Genomic DNA, 19,381 nt, shown 5'->3' on the forward strand with positions numbered 1-19,381 from the left:
TTGGGAGTAGTATAAATTACCAAGATACTTACTCGACTGTGTTCTTGTAGTTCTGTTGTTCCAGGCTGCAGTGTGTGTTCAGGCCTAGGAGCTTCAGGAACAGAAGAAGGGACCTTGTCCTGTGTACCTTGGCATGATACTAGTATCTCAGCAGGCTCTAAACTGGAAGATACTTGGCAGTAACCAGAGGAAGCACTGAGCGATAAGACCTGAACTGGCAGAGAGTCTATGCAGTCACCCCTAATACAGTTTGTATGGGTAGAGGAATTGGCTTGAGACGTGGAGGCTGGTGGATTATGAAGAGAACAGGGAGATGATGAAGTAAGAGGCATAGAAGGAAACTTCTCAGAATGAGAAGACAGGTTTTGCCCTGATGCTTGCTCACATATAAGGCTAGTGTTAGAAAAGGTATGAGACAAGGAAGGACTGTCAGGGACTTTTAAAAAGGCAGAGGGTATATGAGCTGGCACAGAGTCCAAGGATTCTCCACTGGGGGACATAGTTCTTACAGATATTTCCCGTGACACCTGCAGGAGTTGTAAGTGAGATGTCCCCACTAATACACTCCCAGCAGTTGGAGAAGTGACTTCAAGTACCTAAAACATAGAAGAGACTGGTAAAGTACAAATTATATAAACATATCGGCTATAAGTAATAACCACAATTAAATGCATAAGACAGTCAGACACATATACACTACACAGAACTATTAGACTCCAACAGGGAACATGTTAGATGGTCAATTTTAATGATTGATATGAAAGCCAAAAAGAAAGAAACATAGAAGATTGTCGGCAGAAAAAGACCACTGGGTCCATCTAGTCTGCCCTTTTAGTATTTTCTTTCTTATTATCCTAGGATAGATATTTGTTTATCCCAGGCGTGTTTAAATTCTGTGATTGTTGATTTACCAACCACCTCTGCTGGAAGTTTGTTCCAGGTATCTACTACTCTTTCAGTAAAATAATATTTTCTCACGTTGCTTCTGATCTTTCCCCCAACTAACCTCTCACTGTGTCCTCTTGTTCTTGAGCTCAGTTTTTTTTTTACTAAAAACACTTCCCTCCTGAACCTTATTAAGTAGAGATGAGCGAACCGGGTTCGGGTTAGAGTCCATCCGAACCAGAACGTACGGCATTTGATTAGCGGTGGCTGCTGAACTTGGATAAAGCCCTAAGGCTATGTGGAAAACATGGATATAGTCATTGGCTGTATCCATGGTTTTCCAGACAACCTTAGAGCTTTATCCAAGTTCAGCAGCCCCCGCTAATCAAATACCAAACGTTCGTGTTCGGATCGACTTCAAATTCGGTTCGAATTCAAATCCTTAAGTCTTTTCTGATACGGTTTATGCCTCACACCATCCACCATTTTTGTAGCCCGTCTTTGGATCCGTTCTATTTTATCAATGTCCTTTTTTAGGTAAGGTCTCGAGAACTGGACACAGTATTCCAGATGTGGCCTCACCAGAGCTCTATACAGCGGGATCACAATCTCCCTCTTCCTACTGGTTATACCTCTAGTTATACAGCCCAGCATACGATTTGCTTTCCCCACCGCCTGGTTGCACTGGTGAATCATTTTAAGGCTGTCAGAAATCACTACCCCTAAATCCTTCTCTTCTGAAGTCTTTTCCAACACAGTACTGCCAATGTGATACTCGGATAGAGGATTCCTCCTCCCCAAGTGCATTATTTTACATTTGGAAACATTGAACTTCGATTTCCAATGTTTGGACCACTTATGTAGCAAAGCTAAATCATTTTCCATATTATTGACACCTCCAGGAATATCAACCCTATTGCACACTTATGTGTTGTCAGCAAACAGACAAACTTTACCTACCAAACCTTCTCCTATGCCACTTACATATTAAAAAGAATAGGACCCAGAACAGACCCTTGTGGCACACCACTTATAACCAGTCTCTGCTCGGAGTATACACCATTAACAACAACCCTCTGATAACTATGCTTCAGCCAACCACAAATCCACTGTACTATCCAGGGATTAAGTCCAATCTTCTCCAACTTCTCTATAATCTCTTTATGGGGAACTGTATAAAGGCTTTGCTGAAGTCCAGATAGGCAATATCCACAGCACCACCTTCATCCAGCACGGACAGCATCTGGACCCATCACCTTATTCAGCTTTAAATGGGCAAGTTCCTCTGCAACTTCAGCCTCTGAAAATACTGGAGCTGAACCCATATAGCTGGAGGCAATACTGTGTCCAACCATCCTGTGATTGTGAAGGCCTCCTTCTGAAAACACTGAGCAGAAGTAACTATTCAAATAGTCAGCGACCACCATATCGCCATCAATAAACGTGTTCTCCCCATTACTTATTTTAGTAATGCTGCAGCCATTCTTCTTATTCTTCCAGTCACTTATATATCTGAAGAAGGTTTCATTCCCCTCCTTAACAGATTTTGCCATTTCTTCTTCTTTCGAGGCTTTAGCAGCATTTATAATCTGCTTTGCCTCCTTCTGTATAATTTTATACGTCTCTTTGTCAGCTTCATTTACAGTCTCTTTATACTTCCTATACGCGGCCTTTTTTCCCTTTACAATGGCCTTACCCTCTCTAGTAAACCTTAATAATGGATTCTTCTTCCTTTTACTTTTGCTAACTTCTCGCACATGTAGTCTAGTTGCCTTTTAATATGGCATTTTTTAATTCTGCCCACTGAGTGCTCGGTCCCGATGTTTTATCCCACCCTCTTAATTCTTTATCTAAATACTCCCCTATTTTCTTAAAATCTGTCTTCCTAAAATCCAATACTCTTGTTGTACTATGGGATTGGACGCAGTCAGTTTGTACGTCAAACCATAAAGCAGACGAAAAAGGTTTGAGAGAGATAAAAGGAAGGCATTATATATTCTCCTAGGAAGACAGGAAAACTTTTTAGGCTTCCTTATCAGGTGAATTAATTTTAGAAATCACATTAGGTAGTTGTTTAATGACAAAGTGAACCTTTTTTTTTTTTTTAGATTATGTTAAGCTCTCACTATGTGAATACATCTAATTTATGCACCAAGCAAGGGACCAGGAACATGTGCCAAATGTAGCTACAGGCCCACCTTTAGCTGATGGAAAATGTACTTAGTGAAGGTTCCAGCCCAGCAAACAAAAGTGTTGTATAGATGCTAAATACGATGCTATTTGCCCGAGTATCAACTAGCTGAACTAGTTTTACACTATCTGTACTATATAAAAAGCCCTGGGCTCTGTTTGAATCTACTGGGATGGCCTCTGTTGGGGTGTTTTTACTTTCTAGAACATGGGTCTCCAAACTGCGGCCCTCCAGCTGTTGCAATACTACATTTCCCATCATGCTCGGGCAGCCAAATCCAAAGCTTTAGCTGTGTGGACATGATGGGAATTGTGGTTTTGCAACAGCTGGAGGGCCGCAGATGGAGACCCATGTTCTAAAAAAATGATGAAAAACTGTACTTTCCTATACAGTGGGCCTCTGCAAAAAAAAAAAATTGTACTAAAAACTGAAGCACGCTTGTTCCAAACAAGAATGTCTACCTTTTGTCCATCAGCATACACTGCATAGCCCGTTACTCTGACTCCATTAGACGTTCCTGCTGCATCTATTGTCACTGGTAACCATGTGATGAGCAAAACGCCAGGCTTTGGCCCTAACTCAACCTGAACATCAAGTGGGGCATCTGGAGGGCCTGTAAGAAATTTAACAAACTGATCACATATTGTAACAATAATACAAGCTATATCATAACTGTTAACTATCCTTCGATATAGATAACAGCAAATAAAAACAAACAAACATAAAAACATGAAAAACCTTAAAGTGAAACTGACAGCATAAATATGCATATATTCATGCTGCCAGTTTTTAGATGCACAAGCATCACATACATACAGTCAAGGCCAAAAGTTTTAGGAATGACACAAATATTATATTTTCACATGCTGCCCTCTGGTTTTTATGTGTGTTTGTCAGATTTTTTTTTATCACATACTCATAATATGATTGCAGTTATATTTCTGTAACAAAAGCTTATATTGACAGTTAGAATGAGTTAATGCAGCAAGTCAATATTTGCAGTGTTGACCCTTCTTCAGGACCTCTGCAATTCTCCCTGGCTGCTCTCAATCAACGTCTGGACCAAATCTTGACTGATAGCAGTCCATTCTTGCACAATCAATGCTTGCATTTTGTCAGAATTTGTTGGTTTTTGTTTGTCCACCTGTCTCTTGATGATTGACCACAAGTTCTCTATGGGATTATGATCTGGGGAGTTTCAAGGCCATTGACCCAAAATCTCTATGTTTTGTTCCCTGAGCCATTTAGTTATCACCTTTGCTTTATGGCAAGGAGCTCCATCATGCTGGAAAAGGCATTGTTGATCGCCAAAATGCTCTTGGACGGTTGGGAGAAGTTGCTCTTGGAGGACATTCTGGTACCATTCTTTATTCATGGCTGTGTTTTTAGGCAAGACTGTGAGAGAGCCAATTCCCTTGGCTGAGAAGCAACCCCGCACATGAATGGTTTCAGGATGCTTTACAGTTGGCATGAGTGGTGGTAGCACTCACCTCGTCTTCTCCGAATAAGCTGTTTTTCAGATGTCCTAAACAATCGTAAAGGGGATTCATCAGAGAAAATGACTTTACCCCAGTCCTCAGCAGTCCACTCCCTGTACCTTTTGCAGAATATCAGTCTGTCCCTGATGTTTTTTCTGGAGAGAAGTGGCTTCTTTGCTGCCCTCCTTGAGACCAGGCCTTGCTCCAAGAGTCTCCGTCTCACAGTGCATGCAGATGCACTCACACCTGCCTGCTGCCATTCCTGAGCAAGCTCTGTACTGCTGGTAGCCCGATCCCGCAGCTGAAACACTTTTAAGAGATGGTCCTGGCGCTTGCTGGTCTTTCTTGGGCGCCCTGGAGCCTTTTTGGCAATAATGGAACCTCTCTCCTTTAAGTTCTTGATGATGCGATTCTTGACTGAGTTGCAATCTTTCTAGCTGCGATACTCTTCCCTGTTAGGCCATTCTTGTGCAGTGCAATGATGACTGCACGTGTTTCTTTAGAGATAACCATGGTTAACAGAAGAGAAACAATGATGCCAAGCACCAGCCTCCTTTTAAAGCGTCCTTTTTGATAGCGTGTGATCTGTCATCTTCAGTAAATACTTTGTTTATTCTGGGCTGACAATGTCACAGAGGCTGGCAGCTTCTGGGTAACTTCATACTGCCGCCCCACCTCCTCCAGAATGATTGACAGCCAGAGTAGGCAAGGGTGGCCTGAAAACACAGGAGTGGTCTGAGAGTGCAGCAGGAGCTGACACTGTCACAGACCCATCTATGTGATGCTGTCAGCCTGAAATAAACATTTTTTATGCCAGATCACACAGCATATATGCATATCAGTGTGGTCAGTTTCCCGTTAAAGAGAGGTATTATGATCTTGTAAAGTGATTTTATGTTGCTTTGTGATCAGAAGCAGTCTGACCTCTGGGACCTCCACAGATTGCGAGCTAAAGGGGGACACAAAGTTGGTGCAGTACTGTGTCCTTTCATGGTTTTCCTTTGCACAAGCAGTTCCCAGCCACCTGGATGTGCAGGGATTTGAAACAGGCCTTCATTCAAGTGCTTTTCAGGTGGCTGGGAGCACCGATGTGCAGGGATGGGCTGTAGTGTGGTACCAGTGCTGCATCCCCTGTATTCTCATGATCAGTGTGACATTGTGACAGTGTGACGGTTGGACATTCTTTGTGATATTCCATAACTTTATGAGGTGTAAAAAACCCCACTATATAAAAAAGTACATGAATGCCTAAAAATGCAGAATAATGGGCTCTTTGGTGTAACATAAGCAGAATACTTTACCTGCAGCAGGAGTGGTCAGTTGCATAACCGTAGTCTTTGGCTCTCGCCTCTCAAGAGGTAACTCCAATGGAATCCTCTGGGGTCGGGCTTCCACTTTTACATTATACATGGTGCTGGGCCTCAAGCTGCTAAATGTGTACCAATAAGTCCCTGCCTTGGCCAAGCCACAGCTTTCCTCATTTAGATACAAGGCATGTGAATAGTTGCTGTTACATGGCTGCCACGTTATTTCGGCAGATGTAGCTGACAGGCTTCGAACGCGTAGTTGTGTTGGAGCAAGTGAGTAGCCGTGGCCAACCAACAAAGTGCAACGCATCCGATCTGAGCAGCCACTGTCTGTCATGCTCTGTACGGAAATCCGATAAGTACGAGTTTTCAGCTCAAGTTTCTCAATCAAGGCTTTAGTTTGTCCTCCACAGCGAACATTTTGTCGAAGTTCATTATCTACATAGATATTGTAACTTAGGATATTTCCACTGCCTGCTGCTACAAGAGGAGGGTCCCATCCAACCACTATACTGCGAGCAAGCTGTTTGATAAGGGTCAGCTTTCGTGGGTAAGGCACGGCTGAGACATCTCTAGCTCCCTCACTATTTCCTTGCATTGGCAATGGACTGAGGCTGCTTGGATCATCATCATCTTCACTTCTCTCTATACTGCTTCCACTCAAAAAGCTAATGTCCTGCCCAGAACTCTGTGACAGCTCATTTGTTTCCGCTGGGTGACAGGCTATCAGGTCATCATCAGATACTCGTTCCACAAAGTTTGAGGGAACAAGTCCACGCCTTCCATCCATCAACTCCCCTGTTAAGACAAGGCAGTAAAATGTAAAATATTAAAAGAAAAGTCTATATAAAAGTCTATATAAAAGTCCCTATATATATTTAACTAAATTAAAGCAAACTATAGTGCTCTGCAGATTTGTTAAACTGCGTTTCTATTCCCATTAACAAAATTAAAAGGGTCTGGTTTGTACAACCACATCTGAGACTGTAGGTCTCTGAGGACCAACGTATTGAAGGATTATTATTACTGCCATGAGCTGCTGCTAACTAAGACAGAAGTCAGAACACATTTCCCATGTGGTGCTGTTACAAGGAAATTGAAAATTTAAACTGTGCCTATTAAAATAAAGTGCTAGCCATTGATTTTAACAACAGCATCCACGGCCAAGAGAAACCCTACTTGCCTTAATCTCTAGCTGCTCAGGCAGGTGCAGTTTCTGATCAGAGGATTCCTTTTATTATCTCAATATGCCCTATGAATGGACTTACAGCACTACAGCAGGGGGGTGTAGAAATAATAATTAAAAGTAAATTCAACCTAAAGTTGCAAGTAGGTATAGTATATCATGGATCAAACAAGTTCATTTTCAGCTGGAAATAGAATACATAAGTTACCCACCTTCATAAAATCCATCATCATCCATGTCCCCATAGACGTAAATGTATTCTCCAGCTGTGAGGGGGAGTTCTGCTTCAGGATTTTCATTGGGCCCATCAAAAGGATTGTAGCTATAAAATGTAAAAGCAACATCATTTCTTTCTAATAGAGATCAGATGTAAATGAATGCACAATGAGCTCCTAAACCACTTTTACAATAATTAGTTCATGAAAAAGCAGCATAATAATTCATGAGGAAGCAGAAATAATACATCTGCATGTGGCAGATTCGCTGTGGATTTTCTCTACATACATATGACATGAATGTAGTCTAATCTGAAGGTTCTGTTGACTTTCATCACTGACTGGCTAGTTCCTCGGACATAACATTAACCATTCTTTAACGAAAGATAATAATGAAAATTACCTGTATCGTGCAAGAAAAACTTGCAGTTTAGCACTGGAGCGGGTTTCTGGTTCGGGATTTAATGAAACACTGTCTGCTTCTAGGTCTTCCATTTCACTGGCAGTATCCACCTATGAAATATTGGGAACAAAGTGAAGGGTGACAAAAATGTAGATAATCTACAAAAAAAAAAAGTGGAGGGTGCCTCCTAGTAAAAAAAAGTTCCAATAGATACATAGTGTGAACAGGTTCCAATCGAAACACACTCCCCTATGATGGTTGGTTAAATGCTAGCCACAGTGGTGAACTGGCAACCGGAGAATCCTCCAATGGGCCCCCAGCTTTAGAACCTGTGCAAACACTGACTGACATGTCGTTTCTCGCAGGTTCTTCATTGGTGGGCCCCCAGGAACATTTCCTCTGGTGGGCCCCAGATACCCCGGTCCGACACTGGCTAGCCACAACTCTACAGTACTCTTAGAGTGGGTCAGATGCCGCTTGTGGAGGTGCACCACTGGAGAATTTCAAAGAATGGACAATTCAGCAATAACTCTCCTGACCAGGTAGGTAGGTAAGAACGTTCTTTCTACAGGCAAGCACAGGTGACCAAAGGTATCTCCAGGAAAGAAATAGTGTCCATGTGAACCAATGTTACAGAGACATGAAGGCTTGTGCTGAGGGAACTGGCATCTGGAGTGGTGTTGGGGTTTCTAAACAGAGCTCCTCTACAAAAACCCCCATCACAACCCCAGATGCCACCTCCCTCAGCACAAGCCTTTGTGTCTCCGTAACATTGGTTCACATGAACACAGTTTCTTTCGTGGAGATACTTTTGGTCACCTGCACTTGCCTCTAGGTGGAACATTTTTACCTACTCACCTGGTCCGGTAGGAGTTATTGTCAGAAATTGTAGATCAAACACCAAAAAGATTTGTAGATAGCAGATCTAAATTATATCCAGGTAGACCCAACCAAGGTTAACCCTTTCCTAATATACTTACCTGTCCTTTATTGCTCCCCCAAGGAGATCTGCGGTCCGGCCACGTGATCTTCCAGCTTACGACTCGTGGATCCTCTTCTTCTGGTTCGGTGACGTCACCATACCCGGCCGGCGTGTGGCTCTCTGTCTTATTAGCGGCAGAGCACTGAACCCTGACTGGCTTGGTAGCGTGTAGCCAATCAGGGTTTAGTGTTCTGCCTCTCCACACACACCAGTTACATCTGCAGGGTCGGCGTCCTGCAGAGTGATGTCTGATGGCACCCCACAGGGATCCCTCACAATGACGTGCTGACGCCGACCCTGCAGATGTAACTGGTGTGTGTGGAGAGGCAGAACACTAAACCCTGATTGGCTACACGCTACCAAGCCAGTCAGGGTTCAGTGCTCTGCCGCTAATAAGACAGAGAGCCACACGCCGGCCGGGTATGGTGACGTCACCGAACCGGAAGAAGAGGATCCACGAGTCGTAAGCTGGAAGATCACGTGGCCGGACCGCAGATCTCCTTGGGGGAGCAATAAAGGACAGGTAAGTATATTAGGAAAGGGTTAACCTTGGTTAACCCTTTCCATTACCAATTTATCAATTTTCCCTGGAATACCCCTTTAAATATAGCTGATCTCTTTAGAAACATACTGATTTTGTAAACAAGAGTGACAAACTCCTCTTACTTCTGGAGTTGGACAAGACTTGGAGCTATCGTGGGTGGATTCTGATTTTGATGGGGTGTGTGGCAGCTCAAGCTTTCGTTTTGTTTTGGCAGCCGGTTGACTTGGGACCTCGACACTGCCGACATTGTGGCTTGGATTGGATGCTTCTGGTGTTTGCTTCTTCTCCTCATCCTTTACCTTTTCCTCAACTGTCAAGAGAACAGGGTTGTTCACATCTGTAACCAAACATGGAATGAGGAACTATGACACCAACTATTACCCTAATACTAATGCACTGAGGATAATATGCACAAAGCTTTTTTGTTTACACCTTTATTATATAATGGTTTCACTGCATAACTACACTTCTCTTTCCTTTTGTTTTTTTTTTGTTTTTTTTTTTACAAGTATGAAATGCCATCAAAAGTGCCAAGCTTTGGAAAGCACCCGGGAATGCATTAAGGCAGTGACCCTTTAAATGCTAAAGACAGTCCAAATAAAAACAAAGCGCAGTTTTGAAAAAGATTATTTCATTTATTAAAGGAAAAAGGCTATCTGGCACAGACTAGCATATGTCATCCACATTTTGCTGTCCATATTACGGTTGCACGTTCCAGGCTGACTATAGGTGTGATGACAGCTGTCAGTCCAGGATTAGCATCCATAAGACAGCAAAATGAGGATGACATATGCTGGTCACTGGGGAGGTAGAGAGATACACACAACAGTAACAAATAGGGAAAAGGGTTACAATTAGACCTCCATGCAAGAAACCAATATGTGCAGAAGACAATCTTTTCCCAGACTTTATATCATGGGCATACACTACAGAATAGGGTGACTTTTTATTTACTTAGGTGTGCAGCATTCATGCGTAGCATTATTCACATTGGTGATGCATGCTGAGTGAAATTTTATTACTCAGCGTTTTTTTCTGTGTAAAAATGTGTTTGCCTTATACCCAAAACCAATTCTAGACCCCGCACCAACACCTAGTGGTATTTATGCAACAATGTTCTGTTTTTCAGTACCCTCCATTGAGAGATATATAATGCTTGCACTGCTGCCTTCCAGGCTAATGTCTACCCAACTGATCACATCCCAGGAGTCGAACTCATCTAGAAGAAATAATAGGGCATTAGCAGCTAGGACATTGACTTATCCAGGCAATAACTTTAAAGGCTCTGTTCACACTACTGTCATGGCTTCTATTCAGAGCCACAACAAGTTTGACAGATCTGTGAGTAAATCCTGCTGTATATCACTGACAGATAATGAGTTCAGGCAGGTTTTTACTACACTTTGTCTGGCATCAAAAGCGCTGGAATAATTCACAGCATAAATTTAAAAGTAAAATAGGATTCATGGATAAGGCTTATGAAGCTTTTCTGATGTACAGTACACACCTAGTATTATATAGAACTGTGAAATATCTAATATACTATTACTGGCCATAATCTTGCTCTCCACACATGCTGACTGACAGCCACTCTTTCATATCATGCTGTAGCAATAACCACTACACCTAACAGGTCAGTACAGACAATATGGATAAAACAGGAAAGTCAATCACCTCCTCTTTCTTGCTGAACAGGAGAGAGGCCTGGTGTAGAGCAGCACTGCGGTGGAGGCAGCTCAGAGGTTACCAAGGTGGAGGTTAGAAGATCAATGTTCCCAGTTTGTAGACGAAATCTCTCCAGCTCCTGGGATAGGAGGCTGAACTGTTCTGTCTGACTGCGACATTTCTCTTCTAAAAGCTTCACTTTAGACTGAAAATTTAAAGAAAGGACAACAAATTGACACCAAGTCAAATGCAGGCTCTTGGTAAAGTTAGGTTTTTTATGGCTGGGATTACACATGCAGTTTTCAATATAGTATTTTCAGCTAGAAGGGGAACTATACATTTGGGGACAGCTAAAGAGCTCACTCACACATGCGAGCATTGACTTTCATTTTGGCATGGATTCTGCATGAAATCTACATAAATCTACTAAAAAAAAAATCTCATAATCAGCGTCCAATGCAACTAGATGGAGGGTTCCGCACCCCCATGCTACAGGGAATTTATACTCAGGTTTTTTTTTTTTTTTTTTTAATGGCACTTCTGCTGAGAATTAACACTCATGGGGCTTATGCAGGTCGGTGCCAGTTCAGTCCAAAGCTTTCTGCAGCAAAAATGCAAAATGTGTAACCATACTGTAAGGGAATGGCTTATACATCGCCTGCAATTTCTGCAACTGCAATGAAAATGTGATTCCAGACTGAAGCTGGGTTCTCATGTAGTGACTTCAATGCAGCTGCACTAACATGCATATCAGCACTGTATCACACTGCTTAGGCTAAGGCCAATCTGAAAACTACACTTGTATTGGGTATGTAATTTCATTTTTGGCGCCTATGTGGATAACCCAGCCCAATAATATATTTTTTTTGGAGTTGGACACAAGTGGACTTTTTATCATACCTGTAAGGTATCCAAAGTGCTCTGTGCATGAAAATATAGATAAAAGGTGTTAACAATTCTAAGTAGATTATGTTTCAGAAAAGAAGTTTCAGCCAAATAAAACATAACATACATTTATTTTAACACCGGAGACATATTACCTCCAGAAGCTGTACTGCTCCTTCATGTTCTTTTTTTGCTTCCACCTGGGCCTAGAGTCAGAATATAAAATGCTTGATTTTCACACATTGAATATGCACAGAAAGAATTTTCCCCAGACAAGGTGTTTTGGGATTTCTGTAACGTGTTACAGGGAATCAAACAATAAATATGGATACAATTTTTTTACAGGTTTTTTTAAAGGTCTGCTTAGGATGAAATAAACATACACATACTTCCCTGGCTCCACGCTGATGCCTGGATACTGCCTCTCTGGTCCCCTGCTCAGAAAGTCAGCGGCAGGACCCCCCTATAGCCACTGACTAGCTGAGTGGGCCAGTGGACCGGAGTGGCGGTATCCAGGCATCAGCGCTGGAGCCGGGGAGGTAAATGAATGTAATTTCTTTCATCCTTCCCCTTTGCGGAATTCTCCTTTAAAGGGGTAAATTCACCCCCCAAAAATTTCTTTCTAATCAACCATTCCCATTAAGTGCCAGAAGTTTGTACTTCACTTCTAATAAAAGAAATTTCAAGTCTTCCAGAACTTTTTAGCTGCTGTACGTCCTGCAGGGAGTGGTGTATTAAAGGGCTTGTGCACAGAGCAATACATGCACAGAACATAGAACACACTGTATTACAGACCTACAGAAGAAACTCTGTGGCACCGTATGAAGTCTCTGAAGCATTGTATTCTGCCCTAAAAGAATGGCTCCATAATACAGTATGCAATGGGGCACAGTCTGTGCTCAATAGCTTAGCCAATAGAAGGCTATGGGAGCTGTATAACAGATCTGTACCACTGGGTTGTGCATAAGGCCTAAGAGGTTGATAAAAAAAATTACTTAATTGACTGACTAGCACCATGTAAAATTATAATGATACTGAATTTGTACATGATATACAGGTGAACTCTTTCTTTTGTGGCTCACTTGTTAAAGGCTACCCACCTGCTGAAGACGCTTTACCTCCTCCTGCCTTTTCTGCAAAGCTGTTACAGCATCTTCGTGATCTTTTTCTAGCTGTTGCCTTCTCTCCACCACATCTCGCATGTGCTAGAAGAAAAAACAAGGCTAACAAGGCAGTGTTCCCTTTTTCTGTCAATTTAAATATAGTAAAACCTACTAATAAGATCCCCTATTGATCACAAAGACTCCTTTTCTTCTTAGTCAATTGATTTCAGATTTTGGTAAAGACCTTGCTTCACCGCCAAAATAAGTACTTCAGCCCAGATGGCATTGTACATTCAGCATTAGAGTATTAGGACTATGGCATTTGCCTCAAATAACTAAAACTTTATTAAAAATACATTTACTGGATTTTACCATCTTAGATCCTTTTCCCTGGAGATAAGCGCTTAGTTAACTTGCTTAATTATGAACGAACCAGCAGCATTAGGCTGACTGCTATTAAATGCGTATTGCCCAGACTTAACCCTCCTTTCTACTATGAGGGATGTATAGGAAGGGGGGGGACATATTATCTATTAATGCTCTCACACAGTATACATATAGCAGGGCTTGCTACTTCTTATCTTGCCCGAGCCCATTCATCCTTGCCTAATTTATGCAGATGTCACTTTACTGATTTACTAATGGACTTGAGTTCTATATGGTGTACACCGGTCTTTTGTACACCAACGATCGGCAATCCAGCAGGCCGAGGTGCCAAGGGAACATTGTATTGCAGAAAAAGGACAAAATCCTGACACTCACGTAATTGCAATGTAGAAGGTGTGTTTATTCACACAAGTGGTTCACTGCACACGTTCCGACCATCAGGTCTTTCTCAAGAGAAAGACCTGATGGTGGGAACGCATGCAGCGAACCACTTGTGTGAATAAACACACCTTCATTGCAATTATGTGAGTGTCGGGATTTTGTCATTTTTCTGTACATTGGTCTTTTTTCAGTATATAGTTGATGCTGTTATTGACATTGCTATTCACCTCTGTTTCTTTTCTTTATTTTATACTTTTATACTCTTTTCATGAAAAATATATAAATAACAGGATTATCCAGTGTTTAAAAAAAAACAAAAAACATAGCCTCCTCTCCAATTTAGGTGATGTTTTGAAACATTAAGTTGTTCTCTGGTGATAATTCTTGTTCTGAGGTAGATTTTCCATTGTTATAAAAATGACTTATTTGGAAACACTGACCTTCAGCACTTGCTCTAAGTTCTCCAGCTTGCTTTGCAATCTATGAATCTCTTCAAGAGCAGAATCCCGTTGCTCAGTCACCTCAGCTAGATGTCTCTTCAAGTCAGCATTTTCACTTTCAACCTACAGAAGGACACAAACATCAGCATCCAGCGACAAACAGATTGCATCTGTAAAACCTTTCAAGAATTTCTCCTGACCTTGGCTGCCCTCTTTACTCTGATGCAGAGCCTTGACTTCTCTTCCACAAGACATGCATTCTCTGTTTGCACTTCCTGAAGCTTGATTTCCTGTTTCCAAACAAAAAGTTAGGCTGGGTTTACATATATAAGTTTGCATCAGTTGCGTTTTTTGTCTAAAAACTGACCACAACTGATGTCACAACTGATGCCAAAAATGCATCAGTTGCCATCAGTTTTTCTATCCTTTTCATTAAAAACCATCAGTTTCCATCCGTTGCCATCAGTTGTCACAAGTTGCTCTCATCAGTTGACATTTTGTTCCCCAGTATTTTTTCCTGTCATTTTCAATGGGATTTGTGGGGGAGCGCACAGGGGGGCTATATACTACAAGGGGAGAGCACACAGGGGGGGCTATATGGGAGGGGGAGAGCGCACATGGGGGGCTATATACTACTGGGGGAGAGCGCACAGGGAAGCTAAAGACTACTGGGGGGGCAACAGTGGGGCTATATACTACTGGGGGAGAGCGCACAGGGAAGCTAAATACTACTGGGGGGCAACAGGGGGGCTATATACTACTGGGGGAGAGTGCACAGGGAAGCTAAATACTACTGGGGGGGCAACAGTGGGGCTATATACTACTGGGGGAGAGTGCACAGGGAAGCCAAATACTACTGGGGGGGCAACAGTGGGGCTATATAATACTGGAAGAGCAACAGGGGGGGGCTATATACTACTGAGGGAGCAACAGGGGGGGGGCTATAGGGGAGAGCACACAGGGGGAGATATATGTTTATTTTTATGCTATTTGCCTCAACGCCGGATGCCAGAGCCGAACGGCATGCGTCCTGCCCGGCGAGGCATCCAGCGCTCCATTCACTTTAGTGGATGCGGGCACCGCACAGCCTTGCGGGCCGCACAGGAAGATGCTGCATGCTGCGTTCTCCCGTGCGGTCGGTCCGACGCCACTATTTACACGCCGCATATATTGAACGATCCCATTGAAAACAATGGGATCAGTTCAATAATGTGTTTCCCTCCGGCGCTTTTCTCATGCGCCGGAGGGAAACGCCGCCGCACCGCCAGAGAAATGTAAACCCGGCCGAAGAAAAGCGAAATTGGGTGAAATAATCCAAAACCAGGAGTAGATTGAAAACACGGAAAGGCTATTTTCACACACTACTGAAATTGAGTCCAGGCCGTCATTAAACAGCAAATAACGACCGTTATTTCAAAACAACAGCAATTATTTGCCATTAAATGACGGTCATCTTCACAGTGTGTTAACATAGCCTTTTTGTGTTTTGAATGCACGCCTGGTTTAGATCAGGAGTGTCAAACTTAAGGCCCTCCCAGGTGTTGCAAAACTACAATTCCCATCATGCTTGGACAGCCAAAGCTTTAGCAGTCCAGGCATAATATGAATTGTAATTTTTCTACAGCAGGGCCGCAATACTCCTGGGCATTAGACGTACAGTACAGTTTACTTTGCGGAATGAGTCACCAATGTATGTACCCTCTGTAGTTGCCCAACACTATATAGCAGCGTTTCCCAACCGGGTGCCGGGAGAACCCGCCAGGGGTGCCGCGGGATCCCGGTGGGTAATGTGCGCTGTCTCTTTAAGCATCCACGCAGCTTCCCGGGATGCACGGATCACTTTCATGTTCCCCCCGCACTATGAGCGGGCGGAACATTAAAGTGAGCAGAATATAGGAGCAGGAAGTGTCACGTCCTGCTCCTATATTCACTCCCATAGGCCGCCGGCACTTCATGCCAGCAGCCTATGGGACGCCGGGATGTGACCTCTCCAGCAGGCGTGATCATATGACGTCATCACGCCTGTCGGAAGTCCCGTCCCCGCGGCTCGCAAGATGGAGCCCGAAGAGGAGGAGGAGAGCTGCTGCCTGCAGCCACACAGCGCGGGTTAGGTGAGTAGGATGTTTTTTTTTTTTAGGGGCAGAGCAGGGGGCATTATTAGTATATGGGGGCACCTCTGGGGGCATTAGTTCATGGGGGCACCTCTGGGGGCATTATTAGTATATGGGGGCACCTCTGGGGGCATTATTAGCTCATGGGGGCACCTCTGGGGGCATTATTAGTATATGGGGGCACCTCTGGGGGCATTAGTTCATGGGGGCACCTCTGGGGGCATTAGTTCATGGGGGCACCTCTGGGGGCATTAGTTCATGGGGGCACCTCTGGGGGCATTATTAGTATATGGGGGCACCTCTGGGGGCATTATTAGTTCATGGGGGCACCTCTGGGGGCATTATTAGTATATGGGGGCACCTCTGGGGGCATTATTAGTATATGGGGGCACCTCTGGGGGCATTATTAGTATATGGGGGCACCTCTGGGGGCATTATTAGTATATGGGGGCACCTCTGGGGGCATTATTAGTATATGGGGGCACCTCTGGGGGCATTATTAGTATATGGGGGCACCTCTGGGGGCATTATTAGTTCATGGGGGCACCTCTGGGGGCATTATTAGTTCATGGGGGCACCTCTGGGGGCATTATTAGTATATGGGGGCACCTCTGGGGGCATTATTAGTATATGGGGGCACCTCTGGGGGCATTATTAGTATATGGGGGCACCTCTGGGGCATTATTAGTATATGGGGGCACCTCTGGGGGCATTATTAGTTCATGGGGGCACCTCTGGGGGCATTATTAGTTCATGGGGGCACCTCTGGGGGCATTATTAGTATATGGGGGCACCTCTGGGGGCATTATTAGTATATGGGGGCACCTCTGGGGGCATTATTAGTATATGGGGGCACCTCTGGGGGCATTATTTTTTTTTTTTTTTTTTAGAAATTTATTTTATTTTATTTCAATTCCAAAATATAAATCATTTATATTATATATATATAGGGACCACTGCAAAACCCATAAAGAATATTACCTATCTATCCACATCCCTAAACACCTTCATAATATTTCACCAGTTGCTCCCATTCAGTCAGACTTGGGGGCTAAGCTGATATCCAGTTTCTCATAATTAGCAATTTCGCATAGAAAAACAACCTCAACACTCTCTTACTTGTCTTCCCCGAGTGACTATTTGATAAACTGGAGGTATCACCCAATATAACTAGTCGGAGGTCTACATCCATCTCTACTCCCGTACTGCCCTCTATCTTCTGGATCACCCCAGTCCAAAATGTCTTCAGCTTATCACAAGACCACAATATATGAACCATATCTCCCACCGCCCCCGCACAACGCAGGCACAGATCGTCTCTTCTTTTTTTTATTTTAAACAAAAAGGAAGGGGTGTAATACAGCCTATGGACTATGTTGAACTGAATCAACTGGTGGTTCCCAGACGGTGCCACTTTACTAATATTACGGTAAACTCTAGACCAGTTCACGTCCCCTCCACACTCCACGCTCCCGAAAATCACTGTCCTCTCCTGGAGGAGACTTCTATACAGCAACTTCTCTATTGTCACATTAACTGTAAGTTCTAGTCTGATTCTTACCCTTTTACGTCCCCAAATTAAAAAGTTCAAAACCGACTTTATCCTTTTAAACTCTTTCTTCTCTATCCAGACTGGGGCAGCCCCAAAAATATATAAAAACTTAGGGAGACACACGGTCTTCTGGGGGCATTATTAGTATATGGGGGCACCTCTGGGGGCATTATTAGTATATGGGGGTACCTCTGGGGGCATTATTAGCTCATAGGGGCACCTCTGGGCGCATTATTAGTATATGGGGGCACCTCTGGGGGCATTATTAGTATATGGGGGCACCTCCGGGGGCATTATTAGTATATGGGGGCACCTCTGGGGGCATTATTAGTATATGGGGTCACCTCTGGGGGCATTATTAGTATATGGGGGCACCTCTGGGGGCATTATTAGTATATGGGGGCACCTCTGGGGCATTATTAGTTAGGGGGCACCTCTGGGGCATTATTAGTTCATGGGGGCACCTCTGGGGGCATTATTAGCTCATGGGGGCATTATTAGCTCATGGGGGCACCTCTGGGGGAATTATTAGTATATGGAGGCCACCCCTGGGGCATTATTAGTATATGGGGGTATTATTAGTTCATGGGGGCACCTCTGGGGGCATTATTAGTTCATGGGGGCACCTCTGGGGGCATTATTAGTTCATGGGGGCACTTCTGGGGGCATTATTAGTTTATCACAGCAGGGGATCCTACATACAGGGGGCAAATCAGGGGATCCTACATACAGGGGGCACAGCAGGGTATCCTACATACAGGGGGCATCCCACATTCCTAGTCGCTTTACTGCACATAACACCAAACAGCGCAGTTACTATGGAAGCCTACAGGAGGGAGAAAGGAAAGGAAGTTGCTAGAAATTTGCGGAGCCTAAATTGTTTGTCTCGCAGGTTCTGAGGGGATGAAACGTATCTGGAAGAAATCATCATGGAGGATTGGACTGGATGGAGAGGAAAAGGGAAAGTGACGCCTCAGATCAAAGAAGACGTCACCTGTGAGTCCCTGTATGACGTTTTTCTTATTTTGTAGAACATTATTTAGTAGGGGTGCCCCGAGGTAATTTTTTTTCCCAAGGTGTGCCCAGAGGTGGAAAAGGTTGGGAAGCACTGCTATATAGAATATATCTGCGTACATTTCTTTGAGAGGTCACCTAGGTTGGATCAATACAAAACAGCATCTGAAAGAATTACATAAATAAATCACTGATGGAGACACAGATGGATTTTTTTTTTATTTAGGCACTGTTCATATATTGTAATGAAAGCCATATCATAGACAGAAATTATGCCACACAACCCAATTATTATATAGAGGTATTTATTTATGATATATGAATGAAGGCTGATCCACATATGAATACAAGGTGACCTAGGCCATTATAAAACGGAGCAGGATACAGTTTAGTTATGCAGAGACTGTAGGGGAACGTACCATCAAATCTGTGAATTGACCACATTGACTAACTGGCATTGTGTTACTAAGAAAACATGAAGGTACATGAGTGACAAATACATTGTGTGTAAGAGGCTTTCATGTTGTTTTTCTAGACAATGTACAGCCTCGCACTTGACTAGTACATTGGCTTAAGATCACATAATCTTAATATTAAGAGAAGCACTCCAACAAGGCGCACCTTACTGTAATTAATATTGACTTTCATGTCT

The 19,381-nt window shown here is 43.4% G+C and overlaps 1 protein-coding gene across 8 annotated transcripts in view; it reads right to left on the minus strand.

The window, feature by feature from the left end:
• The window catches only part of TSPOAP1 (TSPO associated protein 1), a 127,114-nt gene that overhangs the window by 16,547 nt on the left and 91,186 nt on the right, over positions 1-19,381 (minus strand). For 6 of the 8 annotated variants that reach the window (XM_069945693.1, XM_069945692.1, XM_069945699.1 and 3 more), the window contains 12 exons: positions 14,253-14,342; positions 14,053-14,175; positions 12,842-12,946; positions 11,897-11,947; positions 11,757-11,777; positions 10,866-11,061; positions 9,314-9,528; positions 7,666-7,775; positions 7,260-7,369; positions 5,856-6,659; positions 3,538-3,689; positions 33-596 (listed from right to left, as the gene is read on the minus strand). In XM_069945693.1, coding sequence (XP_069801794.1) covers positions 33-596; positions 3,538-3,689; positions 5,856-6,659; positions 7,260-7,369; positions 7,666-7,775; positions 9,314-9,528; positions 10,866-11,061; positions 11,757-11,777; positions 11,897-11,947; positions 12,842-12,946; positions 14,053-14,175; positions 14,253-14,342 — 2,541 coding nt within the window. The remainder of the gene's footprint in view (positions 1-32; positions 597-3,537; positions 3,690-5,855; positions 6,660-7,259; positions 7,370-7,665; positions 7,776-9,313; positions 9,529-10,865; positions 11,062-11,756; positions 11,778-11,896; positions 11,948-12,841; positions 12,947-14,052; positions 14,176-14,252; positions 14,343-19,381) is intronic. The other 2 variants (XM_069945696.1, XM_069945695.1) reach the window with 2 other exon arrangements.

Source organism: Dendropsophus ebraccatus, chromosome 11 (genome assembly GCF_027789765.1).
Source record: "Dendropsophus ebraccatus isolate aDenEbr1 chromosome 11, aDenEbr1.pat, whole genome shotgun sequence".
Lineage (NCBI taxonomy): Eukaryota > Metazoa > Chordata > Amphibia > Anura > Hylidae > Dendropsophus > Dendropsophus ebraccatus.